Source organism: Amia ocellicauda, chromosome 9 (genome assembly GCF_036373705.1).
Source record: "Amia ocellicauda isolate fAmiCal2 chromosome 9, fAmiCal2.hap1, whole genome shotgun sequence".
Classification (NCBI taxonomy): domain Eukaryota; kingdom Metazoa; phylum Chordata; class Actinopteri; order Amiiformes; family Amiidae; genus Amia; species Amia ocellicauda.
The window spans coordinates 42,298,522-42,312,086 of NC_089858.1; the positions used below are offsets into that span (position 1 = coordinate 42,298,522).

Here is a 13,565-nt window from a genome sequence, read left to right on the forward strand (position 1 = left end):
ACAAAGATGTAGATCGAACAGCAACTGGGTGCACAGCGGACCAGACGCTGGATGTGGATGAGACAGTGGTTGGGGAATTGCAGGCTGCATGGGTTGTCTGTTCTGTAGAGAGAGTTGGAAGTAAATAAAGGCCAAATAAAAATTGTCTACTTAAAATAAGATTTTAAAATAAAGCCCAGTCAAACAACATGTTTTATTTGTTGCCTCTTTCATCTGGTTTCCTCACAGGCTCTCATTGGATATAGCTGATCACATTTCTGAAAACTTGTCTTTGCACCTCTCACACTACAAGAGCATTGCAGATATTGTGCCAATAAAATCAAACATATTTCAAAATATTGGGACGCCTGGGACGGCTCAAAGTCTGGATTGGTAGTCTTCAGACTGCGTCTCTGACCTGCTAACATTAAACAAGTGTCAGTGAAAACCACACACCCTGAGTAGTCATCAACAAGGGGATTTTGTCTGCAATCTCAAAAACATGTTGGTGACAGCTTAATTGGGACCAAAATCATCTAATGTACACACCGATTCAGTCGGTTAGTACCCGGGAACTCCAGGAGGGAGTTCCAAGGTATATTTTATTAACAGTTCACATTAATGTCCTACTTATATATCTTTTTGTATGTTTGTGTTATAGTGTTTCACTGGCAGGCAACAATCATGGGACCGGTATGTGGATGTTTAATTTTTCTTTTTAAGTTTAAATTTTATTTTGGAATGTGCACATTTAATCAAGTGTGAACTGATTCCTGATCACAGTCTCTTTGTTTTTAGAATGACAGTCCTTACCAAGGTGGGGTATTCTTTCTGACTATTCACTTTCCCACAGATTACCCTTTCAAACCGCCAAAGGTGAGCTATCCTGTCCTTCTTGGAATTTCTTAGTGTTTACATAAGTAATTACATAATATCATGTAATCTCAGAAATTATTGTTTTGGTAAGAATTGTACTTACAATATATTGAAGCATTCTGTTATAAAAGTTTCTCCCTCATATTTTTTTTAAGTATAAAATTTCCACATAAATAAACTATGTTTAATTGTTTATTTTTTACATTTTACAACTCCCCAAAGAACATATTTCTGTTTTTTAAACATCATTCTTATAATGTGTTAATTAATTTAAAATAGTAATACAACTACAAGTTTTATTCATCAGTAATTTTAGATCACTTTAGAGTTAACTGTGTCCCACATAATCTTATGCAGTTTTTGGTATTTTCTAGTGCTTCAATATAGAATGACAATATGCTGTACCAAGTACTAGGTTTCAGAACTCTTAGGTGAGCTGTTTCAGTGTGTGGAATTAAACATTTGACACTTTGTACATTAATTAAAAACCTACTCAAATTTGTATCAACAGGGCAAATAGCAACAGTTTATTGAAGTTGATTAAGGCTTAATTAATAAACAATGAAGACCAGGGTTGAGAAACACTGCACGGTACTATAAGCTAAATGTGATTAATAAATAATTTCAAATTATGTATTTGTAATATTTTAAATGAGTTCACATGTTTAATATGTTTTATCTTTTGCTGACATTGCCACATAGTAAGGTATTTTCAATTTTCAAGTGTTTTAAACAATGTATAAATCAAAATTACCAATGGACTATATGCACAGCCAATAGCCAAAGTATTTCTGCTTAAATCTCAGCCAGTCGCTGAACTTCCTGTTTTGGGCTCTACACATCTGCGATATTGTAGCTGGCTAGCGAAGTTGTTTACTAACATGTTAGGTTTAAGACAAACATTCAATTATTTTAAATTACCCTTATAGTGAGTTCCAGAAAAGTAAATATCTATGTTGTGAGGGCAATAGTACGGTTGAACAGTTATGTCCTGTTGTGTGAGGCTTCCTCTAAGTTCAACTCCGTATTGAGCTTTCATACTTTGATGATCAATACTTCTTAAACCACATGTAGCCTTTTCTCAGGAGGACCCCCAGTTACCACATACTTTTCTACATACACACATTTTGGAGCACTGATCCTAAATCCCAACTAGGGCACCATTTAGGTTAGTGCTGATGTAACTTGAAATATACATTTTGAAACCCTTCCCCCTTTTGCTTGAAGAAGCAACAGCTGACGTTCTTACAATACGATGAACATTGTTCCCCGTTATCCTGGGGAGCTCTTGTAGGCAACAGGTGTAGACAGTCATTTTCACCTGAACTTATTTTGACAGCAGTCGCTTCAGACACTACACAGGAAGTTGTTTGACTGGCTGAGATAAAATGTGGAAGTGGCCATCCATTTAGCCAATTAGCAGCATTCTGTATGCATGTAGTTGGTATCTTTATCTTGTCAACTGGTTACAGGTTGCATTCACAACGAAGATTTACCATCCCAATATAAACAGCAATGGCAGCATATGTCTAGATATCCTGAGGTCACAGTGGTCTCCAGCACTCACAGTATCAAAAGGTAAGTTTCCCAAGCCAATTGTAAATGATCAATTCTGTTGAGCGGCACCAAGTTTCAAAGACTTTTGAAGAAAACCCTCTAACTCCCCCTTCACATAAATGTTTTATTATTTTGTTGAGTACTATTGTTATTATACAGAACAGACCATACAACATAATATCCCATCCCCCACCCTCCCGGCAACCTGGTATCTACCCGTATAGTTGAGACAGAGGGAAAAAAATAAATTGAAAATAATAATGAAAATAAAGATACTTTGTCTGCTGATTCTTAGCAGTGTAGAAGATTTGGCTCTATTAATTCTGGCTGTAGAAAGCTCCATTAAAAAAATATATTTAAAAAGAAAAAGCCATTGTTACAAGGGCAGCTGTTGAGGAGGGAGCCAGCTTTGGCCTTTTTTATTTGTTTTGCTGTTTTTTAGTCCAGCCAGCCATATTTTATGTTTACGTTCAGACAATTGAATATCTGAGTCATCAAGCAGCAAATTCAGTTGTTCCAAAAGTAATTCCTTGTCAATCCTCTGTTTAGAGTGAACTGTAAACTTTATACCAAAGGGTTCTGATATCCGTGTGATATTTTTTTCCAAATCCAGGTGATACTCTATTAGAATTGTTTAATTAAGAAATAAAGTGCAGTCAGGTGGATTTGATTTTAATGTATTGTTATAAAAAAGATGGAGTTTGCTAATGAATGTTCATTGTTTTGATAACAATAAATCAAAATCAAATTGTATGGCGGATTGAACAGTATTTATCAAAAGTCAAAATCTTTTTTTTAGTAAAAAAGTACATTACTAAATGCTGTCATTACTAGTTACTGAGTCCATTTACCTCATCATACCATATTTTACCATTAACTGTTTACTTTTTCTGACATTTAACTCTGCTAAATTATTTATTGTTTTTCATATAGTTATTTTTCCATTCCTTTATTCATTTATTTTTCTTGAAGCAAATTTGAAGCAAAAATAAAATAAAAATAAAAAATAAATCTAACATTTGTATATTTTATTCTATATTTTTTCTAAAGTGTCATTCAGTTAACTGTCAGCATTGCTTTATTCTTCTCTGCAGACAGGTGTACTGTCTGGGAGTTTTCAGGTTTAACCTGAATGCCGAAATTATCATTCAGGGGTATAAATCTGATGAAAATCTGCTAAATCATGAAAATATAGTTATATTACTATAACACTGAGAGATCAAAACCATAAATAGAACTAGAACCCATAATTTTAACAGCTAGCCTAATTCAGTTTAGAGTTACTGGTGTCACATCTCCTCTGCATTTTAATCACCAACAAGTGCACATGCACTGCATTCACTACATTCATGCTTTCACTGACCAGACCTGCCAACCCTGGACATTGTTTTTGAGAACCACATCAGCGACGTAAGCTAAAGTCACTTAAAACCTGTTAACAACACATTATGCATATACTTTGGATAACAACTCCTTTATAACTTTGTTTTTATGTTAACCTGGTGTCCTGGTATCAGGATAGTGCTCCCTGATAGGCTTTCCTCAATATAAAGTGCAAGTAAATTATTAATACATTGAAACAGAGCCTCTGTAACTACCTGAAAACATAAGTATATGTAGATCATTGCTGTTTACTTTAGCTCTCAATACAAAAAGACAAGATGTAATGAATAAATAAAGTGAACAGCAGCACAATGAACAAATAATACCTAAAATAATAGTGCCTTTTTATTCTAGCTAACCTTACTATGCCGTGCATGGCTGCAAGAAGGCATCACACAGGTTAGTTTTGTTTCCAACACTCAGACATGAGAGTGGGTGAAGATAAAAAAATCTGAAAGTTCGAAGAAAAGTTAAATTCAGTATTTGTAATAGTCCTTTTACAAAAGTAATTATGGTATGTTCAGTATACTAATGCTCTGTGTATACGTGTAATTATGGTATCTTAGGATCTTGCGCAGTGTTGTTGTTTTGAAAGAGAGACAATGAGGTTATTGTGTTGAGAACGAGTAATATGTGGAGACAATAAATTGTGTTAAATGATAGTCATCTCTTGTTGTTTTAACAGATGCTTGTAATGAAATCATCTCTTAGCTCTCTAATAACTTGTTTTACAGTGTTTGCGGTTTACTCGAATTGTCACGATGGTTTCGAGTAGAGACGCTTCTGCTTCAACATATGTCTCAACTTACGTGGTATCGACTTATGTCACCGGTCTCGGAACCAATTAGGACGTAACTTCGGGGGATGACTGTATGTGACATCCACTTTCTGAGTTGCTGTGACTGTCCCTACAGTCCCATACCGGTCCACACACACATTCTCTTGTATTGCACTTTTATAATGCTCTTAGGTTTTGTAAGTCACCCTGGATAAGGGTGTCTGCTAATAAATAAATAATAACACTATGTAACACAATTTTTGTTCCTGGGTAGTAAGTGTTATTTCCTAATTGCTTATGTCTCAAAAGTATAGAAAATACATTGTTTTTGTGACCAGGACAGTGATATTTTGTAAAGTAACTATTTCCAATCAGAAAACAGGTGAATTTGTGTCTTTTCGTTCACATAAAGTCAGAAAAAAAAAACATATGAATCCAAATTAACATGTATTTATATTAAAGTAGTACAAAAATGACTACAAAAGATTTAGAAGTGAGTAGTTTGTCTAGTTTTACAATTATACATAGTGTTATCGGTCTTCATCGACCCCCCTTCCTAATTTTTTAATCAGTTGCCACATTTACTGCAAGTGTCAGAGCCTGATGTCAGAGCCGCACGTGCAGTGTAGCCTATTGAGTGACAGAGTGAAGGACAGAATGCGGGATCTTGGCTACCAGCCTGGGAGAGTGTCGGTATGATATTGTCGATCTTCCATATTTCGAGCCTGGATTGGCGCTGCTCAATTTTTTAATAAATCTTGTTAATAACGCCAAGTTTGCAGAACTTCAGCCCTATTTTTGCGTATTTTAGTGTTACAATGCATACTAGTGTACTTTGATGTCAAAATGCATACATGCTATGCAAAATGCGTACAGATTGATTGACAGGTCTGACTGACTCACTCTCTAAGATTCAGGGAGTTCATAGGGTTTAACCCAAATCCCTAAAGTATTGTTCAGGGGGTAGAAATTGGTTTACATCAGGTAAACCCCCAAAATCACAACCTCTATTCATAGTAATGTTATGTTAGATAATAATAAGTTGCTGGCAAGTTTGCTGCTTTGTTGTGTGCTCTGAGCACTTCTTAGTTTCTGGCTCACATGAAAACAATCAACTATCCCAATGCAAGAACAAAGCCCAGTGAAAAATAACAAGGGTAACAGTATCTAATACAGTGATGACCTTGATGGTTAGGTCTACAATTTGAATCTATTTCATTGCAGATATTGAATCTGTTGTTTTAGGTGATAACTGACAATGTTTTCTAACATATTTGACACATTGAATTAAATACTTATTCCGTGTCCAAATTCATGATCACCTACTATACTAATAGATTTCCGAGAGTGTTGAGAGTATGACATTACTATGCGAGCGCATTAAAATTTGGCAACCAGAACCTCTCATATTTACCCTTTTAACGACATCTGAAAATTGACTGGCATTTTGTTTTATTCAGCAACATGCTATAATGAGAGGGTGATTTACTAATATCAAAATGTAAAAGTATTACAGTAAACGACTCCACCATTTCCATGAATGAGACATTGGCATATTCTTTAGAAACTTCTTGTCTATAACATTTAATATACAGTGGGGGAAAAAAGTATTTGATCCCCTGCTGATTTTGTACGTTTGCCCACTGACAAGGAAATTATCAGTCTATAATTTTAATGGTAGGTGTATTTTAGCAGTGAGAGACAGAATAACAACAAAAAAATCCAGAAAAACGCATTTCAAAAAAGTTATAAATTGATTTGCATGTTAATGAGGGAAATAAGTATTTGACCCCTTCGACTTAGTACTTGGTGGCAAAACCCTTGTTGGCAATCTCAGGAGGGATTTTGTCCCACTCCTCTTTGCAGATCCTCTCCAAGTCATTAAGGTTTCGAGGCTGACGTTTGGCAACTCGAACCTTCAGCTCCCTCCACAGATTTTCTATGGGATTAAGGTCTAGAGACTGGCTAGGCCGCTCCAGGACCTTAATGTGCTTCTTCTTGAGCCACTCCTTTGTTGCTTTGGCTGTGTGTTTTGGGTCATTGTCATGCTGGAATACCCATCCACGACCCATTTTCAATGCCCTGGCTGAGGGAAGGAGGTTCTCACCCAAGATTTGACGGTACATGGCCCCATCCATCATCCCTTTGATGTGGTGCAGTTGTCCTGTCCCCTTAGCAGAAAAACACCCCCAAAGCATAATGTTTCCACCTCCATGTTTGACGGTGGGGATGGTGTTCTTGGGGTAATTCCTCCTCCTCCAAACACGGTGAGTTGAGTTGATGCCAAAGAGCTTGATTTTGGTCTCATCTGACCACAACACTCACCCAGTTCTCCTCTGAATCATTCAGATGTTCATTGGCAAACTTCAGACGGGCCTGTACATGTGCTTTCTTGAGCAGGGGGACCTTGCGGGCGCTGCAGGATTTCAGACCTTCACGGCATAGTGTGTTACCAATTGTTTTCTTGGTGACTATGGTCCCAGCTGCCTTGAGATCATTAACAGGATCCTCCCGTGTAGTTCTGGGCTGATTCCTCACCATTCTCATGATCATTGAAACTCCACGAGGTGAGATCTTGCATGGAGCCCCAGACCGAGGGAGACTGACAGTTCTTTTGTGTTTCTTCCATTTGCGAATAATCGCACCAACTGTTGTCACCTTCTCACCAAGCTGCTTGGCGATGGTCTTGTAGCCCATTCCAGCCTTGTGTAGGTCTACAATCTTGTCCCTGACATCCTTGGACAGCTCTTTGGTCTTGGCCATGGTGGAGAGTTTGGAATCTGATTGATTGATTGCTTCTGTGGACAGGTGTCTTTTATACAGGTAACAAACTGAGATTAGGAGCACTCCCTTTAAGAGAGTGCTCCTAATCTCAGCTCGTTACCTGTATAAAAGACACCTGGGAGCCAGAAATCTTGCTGATTGATAGGGGATCAAATACTTATTTCCCTCATTAAAATGCAAATCAATGTATAACTTTTTTGAAATGCGTTTTTCTGGATTTTTTGGTTGTTAGTCTGTCTCTCATTGTTAAAATACACCTACCATTAAAATTATAGACTGATAATTTCTTTGTCAGTGGGCAAACGTACAAAATCAGCAGGGGATCAAATACTTTTTCCCTCACTGTACATTGATATTACACTTTCCATGCCAAGTTTCACTTTTGTTTATGTAACAGTTTCATAGTAGTAGATCTTTGAATAAAAAAAAAACACATGTGCAGTCCAATATGGTGGCATGTCAAGTGACATGTCCTTATAAACCAAAGTTTTGTGAGATTCCTAAAGACTTTATTGATTCATGATTTTCATTGCTCTGTCAGCCATTTCAGATTGAGAAAAACATTAATCAAAAGCACTATATATCAGGAAATTATATTTCATCAGTTTCACATTATTATATTCTTGAAAATACATATTCATTACACATACAGTACTGTGCAAACATTTTAGGCAGGTGTGAAAAAATGCTGCAAAGTAAGAATGCTTTCAAAGATAGACATTAATAGATTATATTTATCAATTAACTAAATGCAAAGTGAGAGAACAGAAGAAAAATCTACATCAAATCAATATTTGGTGTGACCACCCTTTGCCTTCAAAATCAATTCTGCATTAATTCTTCTAGGTACACTTGCACAAAGACAGGGATTTTGCAGGCATATAGTCAGGTGTATGTATGAACAATTATACCAAATGATCTAATCAATGATTAATGTGCTAATGATCATCAATTCAAGATGTAGGTTGAAACACAATCATTAACTGAAACAGAAACAGCTGTGTAGGAGGAATAAAACTGGGTGAGGAACAGACAAAGTCAGCTAACAAGGTGAGGTTGCTGAAGACTGTCAAGTTTACTGTCAAAAGTTATACACCATGGCAAGACTGAGCACAGCAACAAGACACAAGGTAGTTATACTGCATCAGCAAGGTCTCTTCCAGGCAGACATTTCTAGGCAAACAGGGGTTTCCAGATGTGCTGTCCAAGCTCTTTTGTAGAAGCACAAAGAAACGGGCAACGTTGAGGACCGTAGACGCAGTAGTCGGCCAAGGAAACTTACTGCAGCAGATGAAAGACACATCATGCTTACTTCTCTTCACAATCGGAAGATGTCCAGAAGTGCCATCAGCTCAGAATTGGCAGAAAACAGTGGGACCCTGGTACACGCATCTACTGTCTGGAGAAGTCTGGTAAGAAGTGGCCTTCATGGAAGGCTTGCAGCCAAAAAGCCATACCTATGACGTGGAAACAAGGCCAAGCGACTCATCTATGCACAAAAACACAGGAACTGGGGTGCAGAAAATGGCAGCAGGTGCTCTGGACTGATGAGTCAAAATTTGAAATATTTGGCTGTAGCAGACGGCAGTTTGTTCGCCGAAGTGCTTGAGAGCAGTACACGATTGAGTGTCTGCAGGCAACAGTGAAGCATGGTGGAGGTTCCTTGCAAGTTTGGGGCTGCATTTCTGCAAATGGAGTTGGGGATTTGGTCAGAATTAAAGGTCTCCTCATTGCTGAGAAGTACAGGCAGATACTTATCCATCATGCAGTACCATCAGGGAGGTATCTGATTGGCCCCAAATTTATTCTGCAGCATGACAATGACCCCAAACATTAAGAACTATCTTCAGCGTAAAGAAGAACAAGGAGTCCTGGAAGTGATGGTATGGCCCCCACAGAGTCCTGATCTCCGCATCATCAAGTCTGTCTGGGATTACATGAAGAGAGAGAAGCAACTGAGGCTGCCTAAATCCACGGAAGAACTGTGGTTAGTTCTCCAAGATGTTTGAGCCAACCTACCTGCTGAGTTCCTTCAAAAACTGTGCGCAAGTGTACCTAGAAGAATTGATGCTGTTTTGAAGGCAAAGGCAAATATTGATTTGATATAGATTTTTCTTCTGTTCACTCACTTTACATTTTGTTAATTGATCAATATAATCTATTAACATGTCTCTTTATGAAAGCATTTTTACTTTACAGCAATTTTTCACACCTGCCTAAAACTTTCGCACAGTACATTTTGATTGGCTCCTGGCAGCCATATTGTTTATGGCTGAAACATGCCTTGCATAGATTAGATAGAGAATATTACCAATTTACAAAAGTTCACTTCTGGAACAATTGACTGGGCTGAGGCAACCTTGAGTATTGAGTTCAGGAAAAAATAAAAGAGACGTTCACAAACTTGACAGTTTCGTCATACATAATATACATTGTATAAAATTAACTTTTAATAAGCAGATCCAAAATGTTATCTATCTTCAGTGTTTTACTACACAGTGATTGTGTAAAATTAATGTAAATGATAAAACTGATAATGCAACTTTCTTCAGAAAAACCCTGGGGGGGTCAGTAACTCAGTAACAGGCCACCTTGCCTATGCAAATTTCTGCAGGAAACACTGCTTTTTTAAACTTGAAGTGGTTTTTGATCCTGATGTGTCCTTAAGTGAATGCTTGCAGTTCTTGTATTAGATACCATAGCCACAATGCATGTTCTTCATGTGATTAATTAAACCGTGCCATTTGTAAAATTTACATGCCAAATAGAGGTATGAGTCACTCAGTATATGTGATTAATGATTGTTTTTTGCATGGTTTTATTTGCTCACATGCTGATCTGAGATTAGCTCCAGATCTATTCCCATTTCTCATAGAAAATATAAATAATAATATATTCCAAATTAAATGTTAACATTTGACAAATCCATAAACATGCTACCTTTTACAACGTGACTTTTTTCCATCAATTATTAAATTTTCCAATGCATATCACAAGGATAAATACTGGAATATGACAACTGAAAATATTCGTCAGTCCCTCCATTTAGATTTGAGATTTTTCTACTGATTCATTACTTCGTAAAATAAAGAAATTGTTGTGTCTATCATGTCACATTGTTTTTATTTTACAGACAAGATATAAATATAAAGTGAATGACAGTAATACCATAATAGTAATAGTAATAGTATCATTTCTATGTGGTCAAATTTTTAAGTCATCCACAAAACTGCAGCAGCTTTATTTTGCTGAATATCCTGAACTATTGTAATGAGCATCATCATTTGTTTCAAGGACTTCACCCAAGTTTTTCAGAAATTGCAAAGCTCACTCGCTGTTTTTCTTCTGGGATATCAAATTCAAAATACACCACTGTTTTAAATACACAATGTTTACTTCTCTGTCACTTATGGGGGTATTCTGTAAAAATAACATTGACACATGTACACATTGTTTTTAAATTACCCCTGTTAATACAAAAGACAAATCAAACAGTGTTGTGCAAATTGACCTTGAAAAATAAATTTACTTTTTGTACAAACACATTTGATTCCAAAACTCACACACTTAACAGGCATTACTGTGTGTTAGTCTATTCATAAATACCAACGCATATGAATGGGATGATTAAAGTGATGCAAATGTTGAAGAGCAAAACAATATGATTGCTGCAGATTTTTTCTCTCTTTGAAAGACAAATTGTATACTTGAAGTATATTTGTATACTCTTCTATTGTTGGAAAGGAGAAAATAATAACTGTCCACACAGCCTGCAGCCATGGACACAGCAACACTGCATGTTGTCTACCAAAACTATAATTACTATATGGAATAAGACTGTGATAATACTCAATTGACTCAATTGATTCAAGTGACACAGAGAAGACAAATCTGATGTCTCGTATAATTTGTGTGTCTGAAAAATGAGTCGATCAGCCAATAGCATAAGGCACTGTATTCTGAAGGGAAAGTTAACTGTATTTTCTGTCTGTCTGTATTTTTAATTGTAGTGTGTCATGAGCACCATCTTTGATTGCAATTTTTGCAAGACAGTGGTTGCTTTTTTGTAAGTTGTGATATGTCATTCTTCCGGTCAACAGATAAACTGTACGTTATGAATAGAAATTACTATATGCAGTGTTTTTACAATTTTAAATATGTGTTTAAGCGAGTTCTATACCGTAAAGCATAGCAACCTCTCCTCCTTTAATTCCAGGGACTGGATCGACTAAGCTTATGGGACACCAGTGCTTTTGTAGTTTTTCCTCCCTGTTTCTGTTTCTATCTAAGAAGTTATGACATGACCCATCCTGAAACTAAATAGCACACTGTTTGAGGCTTTTGACATCTGCCATTATCTAGTGAGTTTTACATTTTATAGTGCAAAAAGCTGTTTGTCTAATAATTGTACTGGAAAAATGGCTTACATCTTACATTTACACTAAATATATTACTAAATATAATACTTCAACCCAATGTCACAGGTATCTCTCAATGGTACAGATACTGGAGATCTTTCTTCAGTCACAAAATATATGGCGTCTCACTTCATTAACATATATTCCTATAGTAAATATGCACAATTTTATACTTCGAAAATTGTTGCAATCAAAATGCAACTTGCATTGTTTTGTGAATGTATAATCTTAATACATTAGCCCCTAAATCAGGGGATGGCAACCTTACCTACTGGCCATTTTTGACAAAAAAAATATATATATATACTTTTCCTGGAGCCGCAAAAAATATCTGAGCCCTTTAATGCGGGTAACACAGCTTATTTAGGCTATATTAGCCCACCACCACTACAGATTGCCTAAATGAGCTGTCGTTCATATGTTTACCACAAGACGGCTGCACTATGTGTGAAATGGATTGAATAAGTGTGAGACCATGAAATCAAAATAAGCCTACTTTGATAATAGGATAAATAAAACATAGATTTAAAACATAACAAAAGTAAATAAGTGAACCATGTTTTTAGTAGGCTATGCTTTGTAAGCCTAGTCGGCAGTGCGTTTGTTTGTTGGGCAGCATTTATGACCTATGTTGTTGGTTCAGGTGACATAACTTGTAACTATAGTAAATAAAAAATTCCTTTGATAAGTTTTGCCTTTACATTTCTGTGGAATGCAAGAAATCAAGAAACATCCTATTTCAATCATAGTCTAACTATGGAAATCAACTGCAGTTTGTTTCAGTTTAATTTGGAAGAAATTAAAGCTGTAGCCCCCGTAAGCCCCTAAATCCCCTCCCCCCAGAGCCACCACTGTTCGATCCTCTAAATTTTTATAATCTGTAGCTCATCTAAACATTTCTGTGGAATGCAAGAAATCAAGAAACATCCTATTTCAATCATAGTCTAACTATGGAAATCAACTGCAGTTTGTTTCAGTTTAATTTGGAAGAAATTAAAGCTGTAGCCCCCGTAAGCCCCTAAATCCCCTCCCCCCAGAGCCACCACTGTTCGATCCTCTAAATTTTTATAATCTGTAGCTCATCTAAACAAAGTTATGTATGTATGTATGTATGTTTGTATTCAGAGAAGACACGGGCCGCTGTAACCAGTCAAATTATTATATTCACTCGATAATAAATACTTTAGGTAAGTGTTTAGTACAGACATGGACATGGAACAACATCCAACAGTTTAAAACTTTTTGTATATTTTAATATTTCAAAGCCTTTTTTTAAGTAAAAAAGAAGAGAAAAATAACACATTTGTCACTTATTTCGACAGTATTTTTAAAATGTGTTATGCTGCATGTACAATATAGTGTTTAAAAATACTTATTTTACTCTATGCAAAGCTGTGGTTAAGCCTTGCCTATTCTAACTTTTAATCTTCTCATAAATGAGCCTATGTTAATGGTCATTTATTATTATTATTGGCTGAAGCCGTTTTATGTGAGCCTGGAGTTGTATTGGTTAAAATAGGCGTGTCTGTTCCTATTGGATAGAAAGACTCAAGTGGGTTTGGCACAGTGCATGATTGACACAGGGTCTGTTCATCTGGAAGTCCGTTGGTTTGTCTGAAAGTTTGTTTGGAAGTTCATCGGACCATCTGGAATCTTCGTTGGTTTATCTGTAAGTTTGTTTGGAAGTTGGCCTGTTTGTCTGGAAGTTCATCAGTTTGTTAGGAAGTTTGTCTGTTTATATTAATGAATAGCCACATTAATTACATAGTTGATCAATGTAATTACAGATT

General features: G+C 36.3%; 1 protein-coding gene across 2 annotated transcripts in view; it reads left to right on the plus strand.

The window, feature by feature from the left end:
• The window catches only part of ube2d4 (ubiquitin conjugating enzyme E2 D4), a 65,970-nt gene that overhangs the window by 36,323 nt on the left and 16,082 nt on the right, over window positions 1-13,565 (plus strand). The window contains exons 3-6 of one of the 2 annotated variants that reach the window (XM_066714529.1): window positions 641-672; window positions 778-855; window positions 2,328-2,433; window positions 4,150-4,194. In XM_066714529.1, coding sequence (XP_066570626.1) covers window positions 641-672; window positions 778-855; window positions 2,328-2,433; window positions 4,150-4,194 — 261 coding nt within the window. The remainder of the gene's footprint in view (window positions 1-640; window positions 673-777; window positions 856-2,327; window positions 2,434-4,149; window positions 4,195-13,565) is intronic. The other variant, XM_066714530.1, reaches the window with a different exon arrangement.